Below are 12,500 nucleotides of genomic sequence, written 5' to 3' on the forward strand. Positions count from 1 at the left end.
TCACGCACGCATACAAACACACACAAACACACAAACGTGTAGAGAAAAGGCTCAATTATCTATGCCTAGATTTTTTGGTGTTGGCAGTATTTAAATGCCACATTGATTGCTAACTTTTGAAATTCTACTCAGGATTGCTTCTGCTAAGCGATTAACATTGGACTTTTTAACTTTTTAGGGGCCCACAGCGAGGGGCCTCTTATAGCACATCGCACATTGCATAAATCAAAAGGAAGCCAAACTAGTCCACTTCAATTTAAAAAAAAAAATATGATTCTACCATCTTCCATTCTGGAGATATTGACCTTTTTCTAAAACCTGCTTTTCACTGCACGCTGCTCTTTTGAAAAAACAGCAGAGATATGGAAGGTTGAAGTTGACAGACATTGACAGACAGATATAAAAATGAACACAAATAATATCATATACATACTACACACTGAATGAAAGCCCTGAATGTCTACTTTTAGGAGGAAAACAAATACACATGGTCCCATGTATAGTTTGTCAGTAATTGGCTGTTGAATGCAGCTTGCGCCCACCAGAGAGGATTTCAGAAAATGCATGGACCTGAAGAACCATTATTCACAAAATAAGGCCTATAGCGACATGTACATACTATATACCGTATGAAACAGAAGACTCTCTGCTTTCATAAGAAAAATACTTCTACTGTAATAATAATACAAATCACACCCCTGTGAAGTGAGCAGTGCAATGTTGCACAACATTGCACTGCTCACTTCACATGGGTGTGATTTTTATTATTATTACAGTAGAAGTATTTTTCTTATGAAAGCAGAGAGTCTTCTGTTTCATACGGTATATAGTATGTACATGTCGCTATAGGCCTTATTTTGTGAATAATGGTTCTTCAGGTCCATGCATTTTCTGAAATCCTCAGAGTATTTTAGACAAGACAAGGAACTGACAACTAAATATTCACAAAATAAGGCCTATACATACTATATACCGTATGAAACAGAAGACTCTCTGCTTTCATAAGAAAAATACTTCTACTGTAATAATAATGAAAATCACACCCCTGTGAAGTGAGCAGTGCAATGTTGCACTGCTCACTTCACAACATTGCACTGCTCACTTCACATGGGTGTGATTTTTATTATTATTACAGTATTAGTTTTTTTCTTATGAAAGCAGAGAGTCTTCTGTTTCATACGGTATATAGTATGTACATGTCGCTATATGCCTTATTTTGTGAATAATAGTTCTATAGGTCCATGCTTTCTCTAATCAGACCAGTGTGTGTCCAGTGGAAACCTCGTATGAATCTGATCTCAGGTCAGAATGGGCTAAAGTTCTCTCTGAAAAAGAGAATTTTATAAATGAAATGGATTCAATAGTCTAGTATTGACAAACAGTATATGGGATATGTGTATTTTATTTGTTTTCCTCCTAAAATTAGACATTTAGGGCTTTCATTCAGTGTGTAGTATGTATATGATAATTTATTTATGTTTATATCTGCCTGTCATGATAACGTCATGATGATGATGATTCTATGCACATATGTGATCATTGTCTCAGTAAACAAAATCAACAGATCGTTTGATAGCATAACAGTGACTTGAGAGGTTGACATGTCTGGACATGAACCACAGGAGCGACTCAACTCGCAGTGGGGGGGGGGGGGGGGGGGGGGTTCCACGACATGTCTGGACATGAACCACAGGAGCGATAAGCGTAGCCCGGCTGGCTGTGATTTCGACAAAATGACAGACAACACGATGGCTTCCGCAGCTTAGGATTGTATTAGTTATCCATTACAAACGGGTCGATTACGTCCCAGACGCCTTATCACTGCAATTGGCTGGCGAAGGCGCTATGGCGATTATGGTGATCAACTGCCGAGAATCTTTTTTCCGAGAATGAGAGTAGCATTGCAAACTGCAAAACGATCGATCGCAACTCGCAGTGTGGGGGGGGTTCCACGGTGTGATATCTGCTAGCCTAGTATACTGCTTCTTTGTCCAAACATGGCTGACGCGACGGCGAAAAAAAGACAGTTGGTCAGATGTATACTGCTTCTCCTATGGCGGTCCTTCGAGAATACGTCATTCGTTTCGCGTATACCTGTGCGTGAAATGGCGATCGACCGTTGGAGATTATTCTTGGTTTATATACGGGTTTATATTTCCGAGAATGAGGCGGCAGACCGGTGAGTTGTCGTTGGAAAGAATTAGAGAGGGCTGTGTCGAGTGGATCTGTGTGAATGAGTGGGGGGGGGGGGAAGAAACTGTAATGCGATGGAGAGATGCCTCGGGAGAAACCATGTAGAAACAGGAGGGGAAGGGTAATCGAGTGTATTCACAAATTTCACACACACTAGAAAATGGGTAGCTCCATTTTAGATCCCCTGATCTGCGTTGGTCTATGCCGTGTGCAGGACGGCGATGCCGCCTCCCCAGTACGTCGTAATGGATACGGCATGCCTGGAATGTGGTTAGACCAGGCCTCTTTTCAGGAGGTGGGGGGCTTTAAACTCCCGGATCTCACAGCGGATCTTTCTGGAGATGATCAGTGTTACATTATGTGTTGTCCGGGCGTCAGAGAAGTTGATGTACAGTATACAGTAAAAACACCAATAAAACGCTTTAGAGCGTGATGCGCAGACGGCGCTCGAGATTAATAAAACGCTTTAGAGCGTTTTGCGCAATCGATGAGTTAAATGCTCGATTCTGCATCGTGTGTGTGTGTGTGTGTGTGTGTGTGTGTGTGTGTGTGTGTGTGTGTGTGTGTGGAGGGGGGGTTCTGAATCAGAGGGTTGTATCCACAGATGCAATCTGACAGACAGTGCCTCTTCAAAGCATGTCAGATGTGTCTTGTTTTCTTGGCATTTGCCATAATACAGTATCTCATCTGATTGTCATATACAGTATCTCACCTGGTTATCTTTGTGTTCCGTGGTCTGCTACTTTTCAATTAAAAATAATAATACAGCATAGCCTTTTTTTCATAGCACAGTCATACTGTAGGTGCTCGCTCAGTGAAACTTTGCATTGTGAAACACATTGGGCCGCTCGCCAGTGCAGGAACGTACAGTATTATAGAAATATAGCCTACGTAACGTTCATCTATTTCAGTGGATTGAACACTAGCTTTGGCTCATTCTTAGCTGCCTTGCCAATGTGCTTGTCAGTCAATGTGTTTGTGTTGCTACACTCAACTCACAAAATGGAGAATTCTAGAAAGAAGTTCACTGTGGGAAAAACATTAAATGAACAAAGGAAGAGGCAGCATTGTGCTGGCCCCTTTACCATTCAGAACGAAGCAAATCTCCACCTGCTTTTATCCACCACAGAGGGAGGGCTCCATGTATTGAAAGATAAGCAGTTGAATGTTAGGGTGAATAATCGGGTGGTAGACCATGGCTAATTGATCAGAAATGTTTCTACTTGATGAGAATCCAAGCCGTTCCCTTTGTGGACAGAGATAGATCCTGGACTCTTTTTGAACCTCAAAAAATTGAAATCCTATTACGCTTGAAGTGAAGTGGAGGCCAGGGGACAGAGTGCGTGTGCGACGTGCGTGCGTGCGTGCGTGTCCAGTGATTACGTTTTCATATCTCCACCCTGCCATTATTTCAAAACCTTACCATGGTGATGAATGACATGTGCGTGTGTGCGCACGTGCATGCCTGTGCTTGCATGTGGTCTTGTCTGTAGGTGTCTAATGGAGTGTGTGGCTCAGGTGATGCGAGGGAGGGAGTTCTAATAACAGCTTCTCCATGAGGGGGTGGCTTGATCCAATCAGCCAGTCTTTGTCACACACACACACACACACACACACACACACACACACACACACACACACACACACAGAGAGAGAGAGAGAGACCAGCTGTGTCTAATGATGCTATGATAGTAGTTGTGTAGGCCCATGTGGTGCAGTAGGTGTGTGTGGAGGCCAGCTAGCAGCTCATATCAATCACACTTCAACCCTCGGGCTCATCTGCTCTTCAAAAGCCACACAAAAACATTTCCTGCTAAGGAAGTCTGAACTATCTCAACAGCACACAAGATTGACTGACTGATCAATCTATCTATTGGTTGGGTGAGTCTTTTCATGACAGGAAAGAACTTCACTTAGAAACATACAGTACACAGAGAAAACCTGACATACAGTACAAACTATAAAGCAGCAACAACAAATGACAGACAGCGTCTGGCAATCCTTATAGGACGATCAGGCACAGATGGGCTTCCCGGGTGAATCAACTAAAGTGACAGAGGCAGTCACCGTGACAATTTGGACTGGAGTATTAAAAGTTTGAAAATCTATTCATACCACTACCAGGTGAGCCACGGGCCAGTAAAAGTGTATACCACATACGCTAAATATAAGGCTATAGTCAGTGGTGGACGAATTCTTCCATTTGTAAAAGTCGCAATATCACTACAGGTAGGTCAAAATACTCTGTTACAAGTAAACGTCCAGTAAAAGTACAAAAGTATTGGCTTCAAATTTATTCTTACAGTACCAAAATATTGACGTCTCCAGATGTCAGAACCGACACGTGTTTTCAGTGATTACGCTAAAGATCACTCTTCGCCAACGTGGTTGCTAGACGACAACCGTAACCGGAAATGAACCAGAAGTGAAAAGTCCATCTCCGTCCGCCTCAATGTCAATAGATTTTCCCAGATTGCTTTTTTAGTCAAAACAAACTTTATTCAACGGTCAAAAGCTAAAGAACCGATGATCGTGGTTACAAAATGTATTTTCCGGGTGAGAGAAAAGACAATCGTTCGTCACTCTACACAGCGTTTGGTTACTTCCGGTTCACGTCTCGGGTCTCGTGGGACCAAAATAATGGTCTTCACTGAAAAACACTGGCAGTGTTGGTAAAGCCCAAGTTCTGTTACTGTTATACCGTAAGCAATAAAGAATATATTATAAAATAATTTCAAAACATAATTATGGCAGCTACACAAACTACTTAAAAAGTAGCAGAGATGCAATCTCACAACGTGTCGCATCTCCACACATTGAGCTTGTATATCTGTTGACGCAAGGCTCTTTGCTGCGTCTCTCTCACTGCCACTATCACAAATAAAGCAGACATGCAGCGGAAAAATCTTTACAAGGAAAGAAAAAATATGTTCTTTGATCTTATAAGGATACAGAGAATAAATTAGGCTTTAATCTCACTCTGCTCTGCTTGCATTACCCACTTGGTATAATTATGAGTGTGTGATTGTGACCTTGAATTATTAGTTTCTGTGAATGCACCTGTACTAGGCTTGTGTGCATGGGTATTTTGAGCCTGTTGTGCTTGTGTATTTATGTCTTCCTTTGTGATTGTGTGCATGATGAATCAGTGTCCTCTGTTACTGTAGTTCACAGAACTTGCAGGACCATAGTGATTATTGTAGAAAAGTAAGTAGTTCAAGGCAATGTTTAAGGCAAAATTGAGAGAGCATGTACACACACACACCCATGCAAGCATGCACGCACGCACACGTGTGTGCGTGCGCGCGCACACACACACACACACACACACGGCCCGCCTCCTGGCCGCTATGCAGACCATATATGGATGCAGACCCAGCTTCCAGACCCAATTTTGAGAATAGATTAACTGCGATATATCTTTTATCGCGCGATAAGAGTATCGCGTTAACGCAGCACGTTAACGCCGATAACGGCCCAGCACTTTTATTATATTATAGATAGATAGATAGATAGATAGATAGATAGATAGATAGATAGATAGATAGATAGATATGCTAGATACATTCTTTTCAGCATCATCTGACATTCCATGTCTCATACAAGGGGGACATTTTACTCTGAGAGTGTACAAATGTAACCAAATGGAAGGGTCCACTTGGTTACTTTTGCACATTCTCAGAGTTACAAATGGATGAATTAACATTCAGGATTTTACTGTGTACAGGTTTGGTTCACAAGCAGTAAGACGCTTACGAGGGCGAGAAGCGTCTTGGTACATTTTCAGTTTTTCATACATATTATTAACGTATAGAATGTAAGCTTTCATATATATGGAGAGCTAAGGGTGGCAGCGGGGGCAGTGTCTTGAGTGTACGGGGTTTTAGAGTTACAGGTGTCTCACACTTGCTGATGTGTTGAAATGTCATCCTTTCTATAGTATGAACAGACACACATTGATGTAATGAAATATGATCTAGAGTACAGATCTTCCACTGCGGGTCACCTTAGATGTCAAAGTGATATTGATGGACATCCTCGTCTCACATTGCTGGATGTATGAATGTATTTGATTCAGTGTTTTTCCCTTACCTTTTACTTCCACTCAAGGTGGTTTGGTTCAGCAGCTTGCAATGAGCACATTTCTTGAAAACTAAATATGGACCTGTAGCGTATAACAATGTGTATGTCTTGAAAAGGAATGACTCGGTTGTATTCATTATCATACAGCACACTACATGTGGCATTTGATTCTGTGTTTGAGAAAGTGTCTCTATCCTTAACTCCCTCCCACCGACACGCACTCTCTCTCTGCACACACTCACAATGTAACCTTTTCTCTCTAATGGAAACTGAAAGGTCACAATACGAGACACGAGAAATTGGAAAATTAAAAGGAAAAGAAAAGGGGGACGGCGACACAACGAGCCTCATGACCAAAGACGATGCTCTTTGGCCAAAAGCTTTTTTCCCTTGCATTTCCGGACTCCTAAAGGTCAAAGACCAGAGATGGAGGGAGAAGCAGACCGTTTGAGGAGGAGAGAGAGAGAGAGCGAGAGTGTCTTATAGGAGGCAGTAAAACTTAAGAAAACAGACAGACTTTCCTCTTCCTTTCTTTTTTCAACATCTGAGAATGCCATTTCCTAATGCAAAGGTTGGAGGAAATTAAACTACGTGAATTAAACAACGCCGCACAGACATTTATGTGTGCGCCATAAAGTTTCAGACAGGCTGAATTTACGGGAGCTAGGACCAGTAAATACGGCACTCAGGAAATGTGATTAGGCCCGTAAAGGAGCTCGTTTCCTTCTGTCCTACCCTTCACCCAGTGTACCTGAAACCATAGCTGAAGCATATGTTCAGCAATATGTCCTCCCCTCTCAGGTTTTCATGTACTTTCTGTCCTGCCTGTCACTAATAGGAGCTGTGTCTTTTGTTGTTAGAGTCACAGAGATCATCTCTCTTCTACAGACACGATTCACGTTAAAAGCACTAGTTTTACATTGTGCAATCCTGAGTGTTAAAGGTAGGGTGAAGTGTTTAAATATTTAGTTAAACTGCTTGTACTCTTTAGTCTTTACTATAATATAGAGTGTGTGTTCAGTAACGGGAGTCTCTAGGTCTCTCCAACTCTTTATTGAGCTCTGTTTATTAACGAGCTGGAGAGATGGTGAGAACCGTGTTACTGAACAAACACTCAATACATATCAATATCAATATATACTATCATCAATATTAATATCATCAATATCAATATCATCCATATCAATATCTCTGTCTGTCATATTTTTAATATCATATTGTACATGTCCCTCAACCGTATTTCTAATGGTTTGAGCCTAAATCACCACTCTGGTATAACCAGACCATGTCATTTCTGTCTGGCTTCTAACACAATTTTAGCTGCAGTACCACAATGTCCTGATGTGGCGCTGTGTATCCAAATTATTTTCTCCGTCACACCCTCATCCTAGCTACTCCCCTCCCACATCGTTGACTCATAATTATAATACAATAACAGTCTACAAAGACAAAATGCACATTTTGAACTGAAGAGGGGGAGAGATTATACAAAGTATTTAAATACCTATGACATCACAAGTAGCACCAAATCACATGGCCTGTTGTGAGACCACTGTATAGAAAAATTCAAATATGATGAGAAAGCCTGATTGTTCGAAATTTGGTATTTGTGTGGAGAGGAGCCTAAATAAATAAGTATTTTTGGGGAGAGGAGCCTAAATATAAACACACAGAATGTCGTGTTAGAGGACCTTTAATCAAAACATATTACCCTACTTTTAATTTCACTCAGAGAGAGTGTAGTATATTATTAGTATACTGTAATTAGTGCATTAGTTCACTAGTTCACTAGTTTGTCCATAACGGACAGTTCATTAGTTTGTTAATTAGTTCTATGATGTACAATCCTGACTGGTAATTTATCTCAGAGAGTGTGGACATATTCTATAAATGGATGTTGTTACCACTTGTCATCAGATGCCTGTAGAAAGTATTTTACCTTCTCGTTGCATCCGTCATGTTTTCTCTTTATTGAGCAAGTGAAAGCGGTGTGTGGGTGTTTTTCATTCTTTGCCATGTACACGTATGCTCCACCAACGCACCTTATGTCACAGAGACATTATTGTCAAGTGTGCGAAAGACTTTAGATTAACTCTGAGAGTGTAGAAATGTAGTCTACGTTTTTACTTTAAATTTTCTTCTGTAAAGGACAAATGGATGCATCTTTACAAGCGGATACATTATTTAATAAACAAATACATCTTTTTTTTAAATCCTTTGAGTTTGAGACGTGGAGGTCGTAATGTGCCTGAGCATTATAAGAGGAATTAAAAAAAGAAACCTTTGTACTGGGTCGGTTGATAAGGTCCTACACAGAGCTGATGTATTGTGGAGTGTTTTCCTCTGCTGTATCTGTCAACTGACCCGAGCATACACACTGAGATTTAGTGAAGCCGTTCAGACTGCAGGATTAGCACAACAATTCATTTTTCCCTCAGATGATTTAAACACGCACGCATGCACACACGCATACACACACACACACACACACACACACACACACACACACACACTACACACAAAGCCACCAAAAACATGATTATAGGACAACATCCATCCATCTTTTTCTTTTTCCATATACATCAGGTGCACAGGTTGAAAAAACAAGATTAGCACAATACTAACTTAATCCTCCTGCTCTCATCTCATACTCTTTCAGTCGGTTGAAAAAGCATCACATTCTGAGGCCTTTCTTGTCTAATCTGTTTTGTTTTACGCTCATGCTGAGATTGGTTTACTAAGATTATAATACGATCATGTACTGTAACTCCTCAAATGGTGGTTTTGGGGTTTCTATCAGACTGAAGGGTAACAAACAAAGAACAACGCTGATTAGATGATGGGAATAGACAGTAACATTGTCCCACATAGCATAGCAAGTGCCTCTGATGCGGATCAGCAGTAGTAGCACACAATATAAACTGAATTGGTGCTATGTGAAAAAGTCAGTGGGAGTTCATATGATTATAGGACATTTGGAGTAATGACTGAACACTTGTTCCATGCAAAACAGTTTAATAGTGACAGTGGCAACATTTTATTGTTCTTAAAAAGAAAATATTGTAATGTTTAGCGCACCGAGCTGGAATCGCTCCATGTGGTAACCGACACCAATGTAAAGTTTCTCGCACCGAGCTGGAATCGAACCCCAGCCTCCAGCTCGGCAGACCGGCAACAGGTAACTAGCCACACCAAGAGAGCTAGCTCCCTTATTGTGGTCTTTTGCGGAGTCGCTAGTCGCTACGCTATAGAGACAAAGACATGAATAATAACTAGGTGCTATAGAAGAAGAAAACATGTTGATTCTGACGCACAACTTGTGCCTTCTGCTCACCACTCTCTCCCTCTCTTCCTGCCAGGTGGAATGGTTGAAGAACGAGGACATAATTGACCCAGCAGAGGACAGAAACTTCTACCTCACTATTGACCACAACCTGATCATCAAACAAGCCCGTCTGTCGGACACTGCCAATTACACATGCGTGGCTAAAAACATAGTGGCCAAAAGACGGAGCACCACAGCTACTGTCATAGTTTATGGTAAGTGCACGTATATACTGTGTCTGTGTGGCTGTGTCCCTGTGTCTGTGCACGAAAATAGTGTCACTGTTGCGCAGCCTAACACACACAGACATATTAACTGTATGATTTTGGGTGTTACAGTACAGTAGGTGTGCACACTTTTCAGGAGGAAAAAAAACAAATGGCTGTGAAGATATCTTTTTCAGGGTGGGTAGATTTTGTTTAATTGTAGTACAGTGACAATACAGTAGGGAACTGGGCCATCAGTTCCACAACCCGCCCATTACCTGTGATTTATATAAAACTCAAAACAAGATCCGCCCCGCCCGTCAAAAAATTGACCCGTTACCCGTTCGTATATCACCGGCACCGATAGCTATCTTTTCATCCAACACCGCATGTGGTGGTGGAGGTGGGCGGCGGCGGCAGTGTGTTGCACACGGAACGGAAGACATGTAGTTTACTGAGGCTACTGCTGCTGCTACTGCTGCTTATTATCATCACAACATAAAGTTATATCATGATTTCGACCTAAATGGCATAATATATCTATAACTTTCAAAGTGACGCAGTACATTACCCGGGTTAGCTTACATCTTGTGTTGAATGTTGACATTATAATCCCTTGGTGTTTCATCAGTGCGAGCGCGACGAAAATAGGCTACAGGCTACAGCCTGGTGATAAAAATAAACACCACACGTGAAATGCTACGATAAGGAAGCAAGGAGAAGTAGCACAGTAAGCACAGCAGCAGAAACAGAACGCCATTATGAAAGTGGTCACACCTCGTGACATCACACCTCCATATATGGTCACGCCTCGTAACACCATGCCTCCATATGGTCACACCTTGTGACATCACGTCTGCATATATGGTCATGCCTCGTGACATCACGCCTCGTGACACGTCATGCCACCATATATGGCCATCTCCATAATATGGAGATGTCAAGACTGGACCATCACCTAGATCTGCATATATGGAGCCAGCCAGCTACTCTACATCTGACCTCAAACCTCACACCCTTAGATCTACTGTATATGGAGCTGACCTGTTCTGACATTCCATATGTTGATCCATCCCCACCCGTCCACCCCACCTGTCTTACTGGTAATAATAATAACATTTTACATGTACATTTTTTCCGTGTCACATGTTCAATGGTTTTACAGGGTCAACTTCATGCTTGGGATTTACTCTGCACTGAAAGTCAGCATTTTTAGAATCCTTAAAATGATTGTACATTTAGAATGAAGATGCTCCACAATATAGGTTATGCTGCAGAGCTTGGTACTGTACAAAAATGAATGTCTTTCCATTCATTCATAAAGTTTACATACTGCAGTACAGTACAGTGGTTATTGCGAACGCAGTGAGCCACTTACTATGAGACCCTGCTGCTCATGTCTGTCTGTGTGTCTGTGTGTGTGTCTGTCTGTCCCGCTGTGACACCACCCGCCCGCCACCAGAGGGCGCAGCTGTAGCACACACACACACACACACACACACACACACACACACACACACACACACACAGGGCGCAGCTGTAGCACACACACACACACACACACACACACACACACACACACACACACACACACACACAACCACACACACACGAGCTGCGTTCGCTTCCCGCGTTTGCGCGTCTTACTTGTGCATGCAAGACTTATATACACTACACTGTGGTACACTGTACATGAACCGCATTTAAATGTACAGTAACTTCACTGCCTCTGTATGCCTTTCATAGTGTGTTCAACCGGTAACTATTATTTGACTGGGATACAGTCAGATGCTACCTTGGACAGTCTAACCATATATTCTCATAACCAACCACATCAATCAGACAGGCCAGGACCCATCTGGCATGTGTAATTGGCTCTATTGCCATGCCAACAAAGGAAGAGTCTTTGCGATCGGTCCTCGTGTTCCCTCCTCACCCATGACCCTATCCAATCACACTTCAGCTCTAAATTAAAGCATTTGGGGGTTCCAAATGTTCCAACAAATTAAAATACAAAAGTTGTTTAAAAAACGTTTGCTACCCTACCCTTACTCTCCTGGGACTGTGTGACCCCAACCGTAACATAATGAATGTTAAGTGTAGAAATATAACAAATGACTTGTAACAATTTCGAAACGTACTGTGAGTGTGAAGACCCACTTTGTTCACCAGAAAGTTTAAATAAAAACAAAGCAAAACGTTTGCTATTTTTAAAAAGCTTCGCAGTGAGAAGAAAGCCCAACAGAAAGCAAGAGTTTGGAGAATAGCCTAACCCAGCTGGTGTACTTTGTTGTGTACTGTCTTTAGTGCCAGTCCAGCATGACAGAATGGGAGACATATTTTGAGCTTTTGAGCACTGAGCATTGAACGTTACTTAAAACAAACATACCTACACACATGTACGTGCACACAAAATAGTTATTTTTGATTGAAACCTCATGCTGCCGGGGCAATAGATTACTGTAGGTGTTGCACTGCAGTGAACACTTATGAATAGCGTGTGTTTTTCTGTGTAGGTGAGTGTGGGACATGTAGACAGACTGGATGGATGGACACTGATGTAACCTTACCAAAATCTATTGTTCAAGTTCAATGTTCTCTGCTCCACGAGAGCCTGGCTGACATTGTTGACAAAGAGAGGAGGTAAATCAGAGGGCCGAGAAACAGAACAGATGTACTACGTGTAATTGTGT

At 41.8% G+C, this 12,500-nt stretch overlaps 1 protein-coding gene across 2 annotated transcripts in view; it reads left to right on the forward strand.

Annotated features, from left to right (window-relative positions):
* Positions 1 to 12,500, forward strand: part of LOC310872491 (netrin receptor UNC5C-like) — a 264,096-nt gene that overhangs the window by 204,105 nt on the left and 47,491 nt on the right. For both annotated transcript variants that reach the window (XM_083784393.1, XM_083784394.1), the window contains exon 5: positions 9,636 to 9,816. In XM_083784393.1, coding sequence (XP_083640519.1) covers positions 9,636 to 9,816 — 181 coding nt within the window. The remainder of the gene's footprint in view (positions 1 to 9,635; positions 9,817 to 12,500) is intronic.

This window comes from Protomyctophum parallelum (assembly GCF_964188405.1).
Source record: "Protomyctophum parallelum genome assembly, chromosome: 15".
NCBI lineage: Eukaryota > Metazoa > Chordata > Actinopteri > Myctophiformes > Myctophidae > Protomyctophum > Protomyctophum parallelum.